Source organism: Xenopus laevis, chromosome 4L (genome assembly GCF_017654675.1).
Source record: "Xenopus laevis strain J_2021 chromosome 4L, Xenopus_laevis_v10.1, whole genome shotgun sequence".
NCBI lineage: Eukaryota > Metazoa > Chordata > Amphibia > Anura > Pipidae > Xenopus > Xenopus laevis.
In genome coordinates, this window is record NC_054377.1 from 120479922 (window position 1) to 120493472 (window position 13551).

The following is a 13551-nucleotide window of genomic DNA, read 5'->3' on the forward strand; positions in this document are numbered from 1 at the left end:
ACAGAATTCCTGAGGTGCCAGACATTCATCTTGAGCAACATCAAACACTCTTCACTCACCATAGAGAAGCGGGAGATGCTATTAGGTGACCAAAACAAAATGACTAATCGATTCATTCACATAGCTGAAATTGCATGGTAGTAGTTTACAAGAGTAATAACCACATTTTTATACCAGGAGAGAGATAGCTAGGCTATATTAAGAGAACCATAAAGTACAACAGTCATTCATCAGGTCTTTGCATTGAGGTAATACTGGCCAGAAAGTTATAAATTCCCCAGCACAGGTTCTACTTTTCTGGGACGCAGGCGATGAGGGGGATATCCCAGATCAAACCCTGAGGAGGCATCTGCTTAATGCTGCAAAATTCCCTATCCTGCTTAAATGGAAGTCAGTTACCCCCCCCTTCTTTCTAGGGATTGGCAGAGACACACGCTCAGGTTCGGGGAGATTAGTCGTCCGGCGACGAATCGCCTCTTCTTTGAGACGACTTATCTCCCCAAACTGCCTCCCCGCCGGCTAGAATGTAAATCACTGGCGGGATGGCATTCGGAGCGCTTCCTTTTCCATAGTCGCCCGAAATTTGTCCCCGGGAGACTAATCTCCCCGAATCTGAGCGTGTGTCTCTGCCCTAAAGGGATGCTACACCATTACATTGCTAGGGATTGGATAGCCGTCATGATGTTTGAGTTTTTTTCAGCAGATTTCCCTTAAAACTTGATCAATTCGAGTATTCAAGTTTTTTTCACCCCTACTACACTACATTCAAGTTTTTTCTTAACTTAAAAACTTGTGAGTTCATTCGAAGTCTAAAAAAAAAAAAGCCCACAAAGCTCTAAAATTCAACCTTTGATAAACAACCCCCTAAATGTCAGTGGTATGTTTCACGGTTAGCTCGGACAGGTCAACATTTGAAACTGTGACAGCGCAAGGGAGACATACTGCTGTATATTGTGTCTCAATTAGATCAAACGGGCAAACTCGGGTCCTGTAGTCTACTAGTTCTACCAGTGCGAAATTTAACCTTTCTTGGCACCACAGCTATTTCAACATTTTTACAAAAAATAAAGTATAACAGTGTTAAAATGTGTACCAGGCACATGGTTGGGAGAGCACACATTTCTATAAAATAAATGCAATGGGCATTATTATTATAGTCTTAGGGACTGTGGCATACACATTTTATTGTAAGGATTGGAAGAAACATTTCCAGCCTAATGGCTCCCTTGCACTAAAAAAAAAAAAAAAAAAAAAAAAAAAAGAAAATCACATTTAGCCTAAAATGTGACGGCTATAAAGAGGGTGGTTCAACTTTAAAGGAGTTGTTCACCTTCAAACTAGTTGTTTTCCGATAGATCACCAGAAATAACGACTTTTTCCAATTACCTTCTATTTTCTGTGTCACCGTTTTTCTAATATTGAAGTGTAAAGGGTCTTTTTTTCACCTTCTAAAGCAGCTCTGTGAGGGGCATCGCCCACCCCCTAAACTGTTCTAAATTGATACTTTTCTTTTCTTTGTCCCTGCTCAGCAGAATCTCTGGGTTTCATTACAGGCAGCTGTTAGAATTGATACAATAGTTACTAATACTGCAGAGATGCTGCTGAGAAATGTATCAACTAAATTCTAACAGTTTATAGAGTCTGCACCTGAACTACTGAGCTGCCAGACTCAAACACCAGAGACAGGAACATTCAACTTTAAACTTAGATTTTGGAAAAACGGTAAAAAACAAAATGGAAAGTAATTGAAAAAAGTCTATTTCTGGGGACCTCTCTGAAAACAACTGAACTGAAAAATGTGTTTGGAAGGTGAACAACCCATGTTGAAAAAACTTTTTTTATTTTTTTTATATAGTTTTTGAATTATTTGCCTTGTTCCTTTGACTAATTGCAGCGTTAAAATCAGGGTCACTGACCCCATATTAAAAAAAAAAAAGGTCTCTAAAGCTACAAGTGTATTGTTATTGCTACTTTTTATAACTCATCTTTCTATCCAGGCCTCTCGTATTCATATTTTACTCTCTTATTCAAATTCATGCATGGTTGCTAGGGTAATTTGGATCCTAGCAACCAGATTGCCAAAATTGCAAACGGGAGAGCTGCTGAATTAAAATATACACAACTAAAAAAAAAAAAAAAATAAAAAAAAAAATGAAAACCCATTGGAAATTGTCTCAGAATATCTCTACATCATACTAAAAGTTAGTTTGAAAGTGAACAGCCCCTTTAATGTCAATCAGGTCTGGCCGTGTCAGTCGATAGAGTATTCACACTTAGACTGCTACTGAAGTTGGCGGAGTACAGAATATGTGATCCAACACATCCTGCAGGAACAAAGTGACCCAGATCCAATTCACAGCACTGAAACTCATACTACAACTGGTAAAGCAATGCAGGTCTGAACAAGTCCCAAGGCTGCTGCAATGGGACACTTTCCAGTGGAGATTAAACAGCAAGGGAAGAAAAATCTTCCCCAGTGGAGCAATGCACAGAAGAGTGATGCCAGCAGTGGGGTCCATTTATAAACAGCACCAGCAGGTTCTTCTTACCATCTCTCTTGTGTATCTTAAAGAAGCAGTCGAGCCCAGCGAGCAATAATTCAGCAGGATTCTGCAGAGATGAAACTAGGGACACCCTTGGGGCTCCTGTCTCTGGGTGCCCTGGCAAATAGCAATTCTTTCTGTACTCACACATAAACAGGAGGTCAAAACAAGACGAAATCCATGTTGTGCTGTGAGAACAGTGACATGGGGTGGAATCATGAAGGGTTAAAAGAATGCATTGATAAGTTATTAATGAAGAATAACATCTAAACAGACTTCAATCCATTAAGGAATAATAAGGACTAAAATAAGGATTTTTAGAAGAACCATATGAGACAACAGGAGACCATATCATTTAAAATATACAAGTAAAAGAACCAGTTTACAGAGAGGCTTGCTTGTTCACAAGGCTATTGAGGGAGAGGATTATGTAGGTAAAATGGATGATTTTTGAGACAGCAGTTGGGGCAACGAGTATCTAATTAGAAGCTTGATGGGGCAAAGCACCATTCAGGTAGAACATTGCTCTATTCTACGGATGCACCGAATCCAGGATTCGGCCTTTTTCAGCAGGATTCGGATTTGGCCGAATCCTTCTGCCCGGCCGAACCCAAATCCTAATTTACATATGTAAATTAGGGGTGGGGAGTGAAATCGCATTATTTTTTGTCACAAAACAAGGAAGTAAAAAAATTGTCCCCTTCCCATCCGAATTCGGTTCGGTATACGGCCGAATCTTTCACAAAGGATTCGGGGGTTCGGCCGAATCCAAAATATTGGATTCTATGCATCCCTAAGTCTATTCAACAGTAAGAATTGTGTATCATGCATAGTATGTATGATATAGTGAATAAAGTACCCCCTCTTGTAAAATATAAGGATATTATAAGTTACAGAGGCATTCCATGAGCATATACAGGTCATGAAACTCCAAGGTGACTTCTAATATCCTCATATTTTGCAATATTTTGCAACTTTACTTATTATAATATACAAGTTTCAGTGAGTCATGTGACAGAAATGACATCAATAAGCTCAGATTATAACAAATGACATCCCTAAGCACCGTTTATAAGGTTATTATTGTGTATTATATAGTGAATAAAGTACCCCCTCTTATAAAATATAAGGATATTATAAGAGGAGTTTCATGACCATATAAAAACACGAGGCTGAAGGCAGAGTATTTTTATACAGGCCATGGAACTCCGAGGTAACTTATAATATCCTCATATTTTACAACTGAGGGTACTTTATTTATTATAATACACAAATTTCAGTGAGTCATGTGACAAATGACATCAGAACTCACCGTTTAAAACTGATGACTCAGTTTTTAAGGATATAATTTACAAGATATTCAGGCTTTTGTGTATTATAAGTTTATAAATTACAGAGTTGTAGCCATATTAATGGCCTGTGTACTGTATTCACCGGATATGAGAAACTAAATTGCTTCCAAAGTCAATTAACTGCAGAATACTGTAGAAATAAAATGAGCCTCTCATTATTACTAAACAACTATTTACAGCTACTAACAGAACATTTCAACAACTTGCTGTAAATGTTTTATCAATCACCAGCTTCACAGGGATGTAAAGGTGTACAATAAACTTCCGGTGTTTTTTTTTTTGTCTTCCTCAGTTCAAAGTAACGCACAGCTGGCCTCTCAAATATGTTTCATTGACTATCTTTCCACCTACAACAAAAACAACAAAGCTGGTTTAAAGCATCTCTTGCCTAGTTCAATAGTGATACCGTTAACCTCCCAGAAAGCAGGGATGTGAGACAAATTGCAGGCAAACTCAGGTTGAGTTGTAACTAAACAAAGACTTTGTTTACAGCCTGGTCACAGCTGATTGCCTTGTGCTTAGACAAACGTGTGTGTAACTTATCCAGACTTGTTCCATACTTACCTCCGAGGCAGCCAGGTAATGAAAAACCACTGAATTCCCTTTTAAAGAATCTGCTGACAGGTGTGATCAAGGAATAGCAAATAAACACTGCGCAGCCAAACTTGTCACTAATCCTGGAAGTGGTACCCAGAAAAAAAACAAATAACTGCAAAATGTAAACACTGGCTTATCAATGTAAACTTCTCTCTGGGATTTCTAGGGGGGGGGGGGAACTTGCAGAACCCATTATCCAGAAAGCTCCGGATTACAGAAAGGCCATCTCTCATAGACTCCATTATATTCAAATAATCCAAATCTTTAAAAATGATTTCCTTTTTCTCTGTAACAATAAAACAGTACCTTGTAGAGGTATGGGACCCGTTATCCAGAATGCCCGGGCCCGGGTTTAAAAATCCTGTTGGGGCGAGGAACACATTGGTCTTCGCCCTCAGTTCAATATTGCCGGCTACCTCAAGGTGGGGTATTGGTAAGCGTGCCAAAAGAGATTTTTACATTGATTGCCAGCTTTAGGGGGCGTAGAAAATTATCAAAACAAGTGGGTTACATCTGTCACGGTAGCCGACGCTACAGGGTTCAAAAACAATTAATTCCAATTCACATTACATAGAAGCATATAAACCAGTGAATTCTGCATCATAATTAATTAGCACAGTGAATTTTATATTCTGTATATACTGTTGTATATAGGTCCCTATGCCAGTATCATTACGTCGTATATCTGCAAAATCAACACGAGCACCTAAGCAGTTGCCCGAAAATGCATTTATTGCACTGCTTGCTTGATTTCGGCACTGAAGTGAGTGAGTATGCATTTCGGTTATTTTTTCAAAAGAAAAAACAGATTTTTAAATATTAAATTTTGAAATTTGACATGGGGCTAGACATATTGTCAGTTTCCCAGCTGCCCCCAGTCATGTGACTTGTGCTCTGACAAACTTCAGTCACTCTTTACCGCTGTATCACAAGTTGGAGTGATATCACCCCCCTCTCTTTTCCCCCCAGTAGCCTAATAACAGAACAATGGGAAGGTAACCAGATAGCAGCTCCCGAACAAGATAACAGCTGCCTGGTAGCTATAAGAACAGCACTCAATAGTAAAATCCAGGTCCCACTGAGACACATTCAGTTACATTAAGTAATAGAAACAACATCCTGCCAGAAGCAGTTCCATCCTAAAGTGCTGGCTCTTTCTGAAAGCACATGACCAGGCAAAACAGCTACCTACACACCAATATTACAACTAAAAAAAAAATTACAATTGTTGGTTCAGGAATAAAATTTGAGATTGTTGAGTCAGATTTTTTCAGTGTAAATAGTGTAATTTAGAAATAAAAACGACACCATAACATACCTCTCAACTGTCCCGTTTTTAGAGGGACAGTCCCTCTTTTGACAGCTAAACCTGCAGTCCCTCGTCTGTACTGGAAAGTCCAGTTTTTCTCTGCACTGAACAGCCAGAAAAAGAAACAAAGTTTCTAACTTAATTGGCTTTTGGCAGAGAGCCCAGAACATCCACAGCTACAGATAAGATACTTTTGTAAAAATTTCGAGATAAGCAAATAAGTCATTGTAACAAAATAAGATAACAGGACTCTTGGGAGAAGTTAGACAGCTTAAAAGGCAATTCACCTTCATTAGCAAAACTGTAATAACTGAAAAGAACCACAGAAATGTGTTTAAACTTTCATAACCTGCCAAATTTTGTAAAATGAACATGATACTTATGGGGGTGAGGCCACAAAAATGGGCCTGGTCAAAAACATTTTGTCCCTCTTTTTTATTTCCAAAATGTTGGGAGGTATGCCATAAAAATCATGACAGAATGTTTTTCATTGGCTTTACCAAAACCCACTTCCATCTTTGTGTTAGGAGATTATGGCAGCTTCAACAAGTCTACAATGACAAGCTGAGTCAGTAGCAACTTTGTGACAGTATATGGAAAAAGCAAAAGAAAATAGAATTCCATATAAAAAGTGATTGCCTTTAATTCCCATCAGAGAAAGAAAAATGTGAAATATGAAGGCAGCTGTAGCTCTTAAAGCCTGTGATTCCTTGGAGCCCCAAGGCATTCCCATTCAGATCACATGATGGTCTTGTAGAGTATCTTCTGAGGAAAGCAAATCATTCATATCTCCATGTGGTGCTCTGGATTCCTCAGCCAGCCATGACTTGTTTAGCCCTAACCAGATATTGGTACAAGGAAATCATCTTCTGGCAACATAAATTAGCCAAAAAGGTCCAACCCCTCAATTTAAATGAGGCAGTGTGTATGTAGTTTTTAGGCTCATCAGAACGCAGCATGTAAAAAATGTTACTAAATAGGATACAACATTATGCCTTAAACGAATTAACCATAAACGTTACCTTTAACAAGAAAAATCTAACACTATTTATCACCCCAGCACTAAAAAGAAATTTGAACGGGAATACATATCACTTTAAATGTAAGATTCCCAGCACCTCAGAGGTGTGATGTTTTTCCCCCAACAACTTACTGACGGAAGAGTCACACCTCTGGTTCTAAAAATGGAGACTGTCTGTCTGTGCAGTGCCACAAAGCACTTCATAAAAACAACCATTTGCAGCAATCAGGGACATTGTATCCTTCAATGACAACAGCCTGATTGAGAATCTTTCACACTTCAACAGAAGGCACACCAACTGCACTCAAGGGACTAGCCAAGAAAGCACACTGGCATAGAAATGGAACGGGAAACAGAATTTGCATAGGCAAGGTACTCCGCTTATGAACCTTCCTATTAAACACATTCAGTACTACATAGAAAATTCTCATTAAAGGAAAAGCTTACGTTTACGGTTGGTTTACAATCATTGAGGTTTTTATTAAAGTGGTGGTTCACCTTTATATCAACTTTTAGTATGTTATAGAATGCTTATTTTTAAGCAACTTTTCAACTGGGTTTCACTTCTTCTGACTCTTCAGGCCCTCGGCTATTCATAGTCAGTCTCTTATTTAAATAAATGCATGGTTGCTAGAGAAATTTGAACCCTAGCAACCATATTGCTCAAATTGCAAACTGGAGAACAGCTGAATAAACTAAAAAAAAACACAACTAATAAAAAATGAAAACCAATTGCAAATCATCTAAGAATATTACTCTCTACATCAGGGGTGCCAAAAAGGTAGATCGGGATCTATCAGTAGCCCTATAGTTGGTGATCTGAAGACACTATCAACAAACAGCTTGTCTAAAACACACTACAGTTTCATGCTTTTCATTTCAATAGTTATGCTGTTAAAGCTACATGAGAAATAGTTGTTTTTAAATATAGCAATATAAATTCTATTATAAATCAATATAATATTTAAGTAATATTTTCCATTGAACATAATGCTAACAGGTATATTATGGATGTAGATCATAATGGGAAACCATCACTAAAAGTAGACCCCACATTAGTAAAGTATCGACACTCCTGCTCTACATCACACTAAAAGTATATTTAAAGGTGAACAACCCCTTTAATATGTCCATCAAGAGTCACATCTGCATGTTGACGTGGACCTCAATCTATTTCCCTGTATAGCGGCAGTTATGATCCGACTGTTGGCCCGAGAGCCAAATGATCAGTTCAGCCCAATATTGCCCACCATATTGGTGAAAGATGGCCATCTTAAAGGAGAAGGAAACCCCCTAGGCACAAAAAACCCTCCCCTTCCCCTGTGTTACCCCCCCTCCTTGCCCCTGGCCTACCTGTCCCCCCAGGCAAATGCCCCATACTTGTTATTCAACCATCTGCGCAGGTCCCGTCCACGGAGTTCACAGGCGCCATCTTCTCCCGAGTGGTCTTCTTCCTGGATTAATCGGCATCTTCTGACGCATGCGCAGTAGGAGCATTTACCAGTATGAATCTAGTGCGCATGCGCCGAAAGTCACGAAAAACGTTGTGACTTTCGTCGCTTGTTCAGTAGATCTGTACCGGTAAATACTCCTACTGCGCATGCGTCAAAAAAGAAGGAAGAAGACCACTCGGGAGAAGATGGCGCCTGTGAACTGTCCTGTGGACAGGAGTAACAAGTTAGGGGCATTTGCCCGGGGGGGCAGGTAGGCCAGGGGGGAGATGGGGGGGCAACACAGGGGAGGGGGTGGGATTTTTGCACCTAGGGGGTTACCTTCTCCTTTAAGAGGTAGAAGCCATGATTAACCAATTCAGGAAACTTTAGATCAGAAAGAAAGCGTGTTATCACATTAAACCTTTGTTGGATCACCAATGAGACACAATAAACAAAGGCCAGGTGCCCGTAGCTATAAGCACAGTATTACAATGGCATGTGTGCAGTGATCAATATGCAGAATGGATTCTCTTTGGGAAACAATAAACAAATATCTAAAACAGTTCTCCAAGGTGTCACATGTGGAAATCTGTAGCTGGCTAAAAAAAAAAGTTTTCATAGTTTTGGGTGTAAACACAAAGTGCCAGTCCAGTCATGGAAACAAAGCAGGACCCTGTTCTAAATTTGACAGCAGCCTATCAGGGAAACCCTTCCCATCCTTTCTCAAAACAACGTAACCATTTCCTGATCACGGCACTGCAATATAGATGAACTACATTAACTCTGAACAGATAAAGGCAGGTTAATTGGCTCCTGATAATACTGGACATGGTGTTTGTGTGAATGAGATAGGGACCTTAGATTGTAAACTCCAAATGGACAGGGACTGATGAACGATGTATGCCTGTAAAACACAGATCAGATGTGTTGTGCAAAATTAGAGTAGCCTAGTTTTTTGCAATTTGCCAAAATACTTCCCCCAAATCTCTCAATAGCCAGAATGACCTCTCAAAGGGACGGTTCATATAATACCTTCCCTGGTAACACTATATCTTCTCAAGACTATATAGCTGAAGGCATACCATTTTGCGGAATACTAGTAGCAGGACTTCCCCATGGTAACAGCTTATTGCTTACCTACAGACCCTCTAATGAAGAACGACTCCCAAGGTTCTTTGCAGCCAGTGCATGCTGGAAAGTGCACTTCCACAGGGCCATCAGCAAATTCAAACAACATATAGAATACAAGTTGCTCTAATAGAAAGACTTTTGCAGTAATCATTTACATAAAATAAACAAGGGGCATGTGCATAATAGCATGTACATTAGATTAGGGGTGCCCAAAAGGTAGGCCCAGACTGGCGATCTGTGGGTTCTGGCAAATGCCAGAGGGGCTGCTATAATGTCCCATTGAAAGTCAGTGTTTAGTGGGCTGGTGGGGGCTGTTTGGGCCTCTGTGTACCTGAAATGCCAGGGCCTATTTTAATTCTCAGTCCGGACCTGCCAAAAGGTCAATTCTTATCTTCCAGTAGATGTTAAACTGGTGACTAGTAAATGACAGCAGCCTATTACTAGCTACAAACATCAGCATTAGACCACCCTGCTGGGTTCTTCCGATTCAGATTTTTTAAACAATGGCTTAAGATACTGGTCTTCATTTAAATACGACAAAATGTGTTTGTTCTCTGTGCAAAACAATGAAGTTATATTATCTAAGACATGATAGCACTTGAGCTGGCAGACCCAGATGTGCCACCATGACCCCACATTGATAAAGTGGGCACCCCTGTGTTATCATATGCCCTACATAAATATGGCGGTCATATCGCTTTGTGATTGCCACAGATCCATCTTCAAGTTGCCATCGTTTTCCTCTAGGAGTCATTCCATTTCTGGTTCTCTGGAGGACTTACCTCTGAAACTTATTGGCCGGTTACGATTACAAGATGATCACCGCTGAAATCATCTCCAAGTTCTTCAGGAACCCATGAAAGAAATTACATTTATCTGCTCCTCACATTCGGAATGTGTCCGGCTCTGGAGGGGAAAAACAAAAAATTCTTTTTATATAGAAATACAAATATATTTGCCACTTGCAGACGATGCTTGACTAGTATGTGATATTTAGGACTATGAGGGCAAGACCATTGGGACGTATGGGGGTGAATATAAGGCATAGTACACAAGGTAGTTTTGGGGGGTGGGAATGAAGTAAGGACATACAAGGGGATCTTTGGGGGGGGCAATGGCACTTACTTTGGGTGCTTTAAGTTCTGTGTTTTTTGGAAGCCAGAAACAGTCTCCCCTACAACAGCTTTTAATGTCAATCACCTGGGAAGTGCAATCCATATAAAGGGAGAAAACAAGTATAGTGGAGGCTAGAGCCGTGTGTAAGAACTACAAAGCCACAGGTTGATCTCCCCACTAGCGACTGCCCATACAAGCCACAGCTGCCAGGGTAACACACAGCCGATGGCGTCACACAGAATACAGCCAATGAGCAGCCAATGCGGAGCACTAAGGCTCCTCGAGCCCCTACATAAAAGATTGGTACTAAAAACAGCCAATAGGCACGCAGCTCCGAGGCTTTTCCTATGAGCGCAAATTAGAGAAAGAGCAAAGCCCGGGGGGGATGGAGGACTCTTCGTGAAATCCCTACCTTATCCCAGCACGAACCTGTGACGATGAAAGCACTCCGACAGGTGCACCAGTGCGGGGTGCGCGCAGGTATTGCACGGGATGAGTGGCGGAGGTGCGGTATGTCGGTGCTATGAGGAGAAGTCTCCGATCCGCTAACCTGCGCATGCGTATTAGTCAGGTATCCTAACTCTGTTTGCGTGGAGACGTCACCAAATGCCTGCAGTCTCCGCCCACAAAGGCGAAGGGGGTGTAGAGAGGCAGTGACGTCAACCAGTTTAAAGTCGAAGGCACATGGCCGGGGAGATGGTGTCGCATAGCAACTGGGTGAGCCGGGAGTGGGTGTGTGTACAGCTCGGTTGCAGCGAGCCAGACGGTGTTTCAAACCGTAGGAACGTTTGCGCCTGTTCCACCTGTAGCTCAGCTCGTAGCCGGCTCGCCTTCTTATAACTCCCTGTATTGTCGCTGACACTGTCACGGCGACAATTGTATCTTCTGGAATCTTTTTATCACCACCGAACCTTAGGGCTGTGACGTTTCCTTCAGACTGAATGTGACGTGTTACCTAAATAAAGACAAATGGGCCCGGGAGGTGGAGGTTATTCCCGGCAGCCTCTGGGTCTGCTGCCCATAGTTTCACTCGTCACAGGCAAGTCCTGAAGTTTCAGCGGTCACTTGAGTTTAATCCCTGCCCCCTACGTCTTCTTCCTGCATTTGCTCATGAATGGAAGTTAATTCTGTAATTGGAAAGGCAGTCAAACCACCTCATGTAAAGTCAGGGTTGGGGCCATTTCAGATCAAACGGAGGCCTCAGGCCAAAATACATCTGACTGGGGCCCGCAGGTGGACGTGTGTCCAAGAGTAAGGGCACACCTGGCGATTCGGGGAGATTTAGTTGCTTGGCGACTAATCGCCTCTTTGGGGTGACTAATCCTCCTGAACGGCTTCCCCCTGTCTTCGTATTCCGAAGTCGCCCAAAGTTTCCTCGCGACTTTGGAAAACGAAGCGACGCGTGTGCTATGCCGCAGGCGATTTTTCATTATAGCCGGGGGAAGCCGTTCGGGAAGATTAGTCGCCCCAAAGAAGAGGCGACTAAATCTCCCGAATCGCCAGGTGTGCCCTTACCCTAAGGCTTCTGTGTGTCGTGTTCAATGATAAGATGTTTTGGCAGGGCCAGCAGGTAGTGTAATACTTTGGTTATGAAATAGGTACTTGGGTTTCTAATGCCCAATACACACAAAAGGTGGCCATACACAGGGAGATCCACTTGTTTAACTATGTCGCCAAACGAGCAGATCTCTCCCACGAAATGCCCACATTGAGGTGGGCTATATCGGACTGTTCGATCGTGGACCCTAGGGGATCAGAATGGAGGAAAATACTGGTGGTCGGATCGCGGGACCGCATCAACTAACAGATTTCAACTTTCAGCCAGATATAGATCGGAGAAGCCCGTCGGAGGGCCCCACACACGGGCCAATAAGCTGTCTGTTGGCAGCTTTTATCGGCCCATGAATGGGGGCCTTTAGACTCTTGCTACCATCACTAAAGCACAAAAGTTGCACCATGTTAGCCATTCACAGAAAGGAACATGGAGGTGTGTCATTCACCTAATGCCCTTTGTCTAACTCTGATCCCCAACCAGTAACATATTGCTCCCCAGTCCCATGGATTTTGCACCCAGTGACCTGAAAGCAGGTGCTTATTTTTGAATGTCTGGATTGAAGGCAAGTTTTAGTATGGAAACTCTGTACTGCCAAACGGAGCCTCCTGTCGACTGCCAGTCCATATAGGGGCTACCAAATAGCCAATCACAGCCCTTATTTGGCACCCCAGGAACTTTTTTCTATGCTGTTGTAGCTCCCCAAATTTAATTATGATTTACAGGTAAAAAGGTTTAGCGACCTCTGATCTAACTGAAAACATTTCAAATTGCAGTCTTTTGGTACAGGTCTCATGATTATATCAAGTCAAAGAAAGGAACCGGATTAGTCTTGAAAGCTTGCAATCTAAAATCAGCCCAATTCATCATTTAAAATTTTATTTCTAAATAAATGTTTATTTACCAGCTCTCGAGCCCAGTCTGTAGATTCTGTCAAATGCCAGTAAGATGCTGTAAACAAGTTACTGTTTTTGGGGCCTCTGGGAAGCTGTTTGGACCTCTGTGTAATTGAGGGGCCTATTTTCAATCTCAGTCCATGTCTGCTCATGCTGAAAAGATTAAAGGAACAGTAATATACAACATTTTTTTTTACAAAAATTCGTTAGAATACAACGAAAAAAATATCAAGACAAATTAAAATTACAAAGCTCAGTGAGATACAGTTCTGGGCATAAGGGCCGCTTACTGGTTTTGCAACTGCCTAGTATGTTTCAACGTGAAGCTACTGAAATGAAATAACTCATGTGATGCCAAAGTATGGAATATGAATAGGAGGGGGCCTAAATAGAAAAACGAGCAATACAAAGTAGCAATAATAATATATCTGTAGCCTTACAGAGCATTTGTTGTTTAAATAGGGTCAGTGACCCCCAGTTGAAAGCTGAATAGTGTCAGAAGAAGAAGGCAATTCATTCAAAAACTCTAACAAATAAATAATGAAGCTCAATTGGCCGGAATTGCTCAGAATTGGCCATTCTATATCATACTAAAAGTTAA

General features: G+C 41.4%; 1 protein-coding gene across 7 annotated transcripts in view; it reads right to left on the bottom strand.

Annotated features, from left to right (window-relative positions):
* Positions 1–11469, bottom strand: part of tmem184b.L (transmembrane protein 184B L homeolog) — a 51170-nt gene extending 39701 nt beyond the window's left edge. For 2 of the 7 annotated variants that reach the window (XR_005966768.1, XM_041589227.1), the window contains exon 1: positions 2550–2570. Coding sequence is in view for 2 of the 7 variants with exons in the window: in XM_041589227.1 (XP_041445161.1) it covers positions 2550–2552 (3 nt within the window). In the remaining 5 variants the exon portion in view is untranslated. Of the gene's footprint in view, positions 1–2549; positions 2571–10168; positions 10293–10586; positions 10610–10914 lie in introns of those variants that run through there. The other 5 variants (XM_018256602.2, XM_018256601.2, XM_018256604.2 and 2 more) reach the window with 5 other exon arrangements.
* Between the last annotated feature and the right edge of the window lie 2082 nt (positions 11470–13551).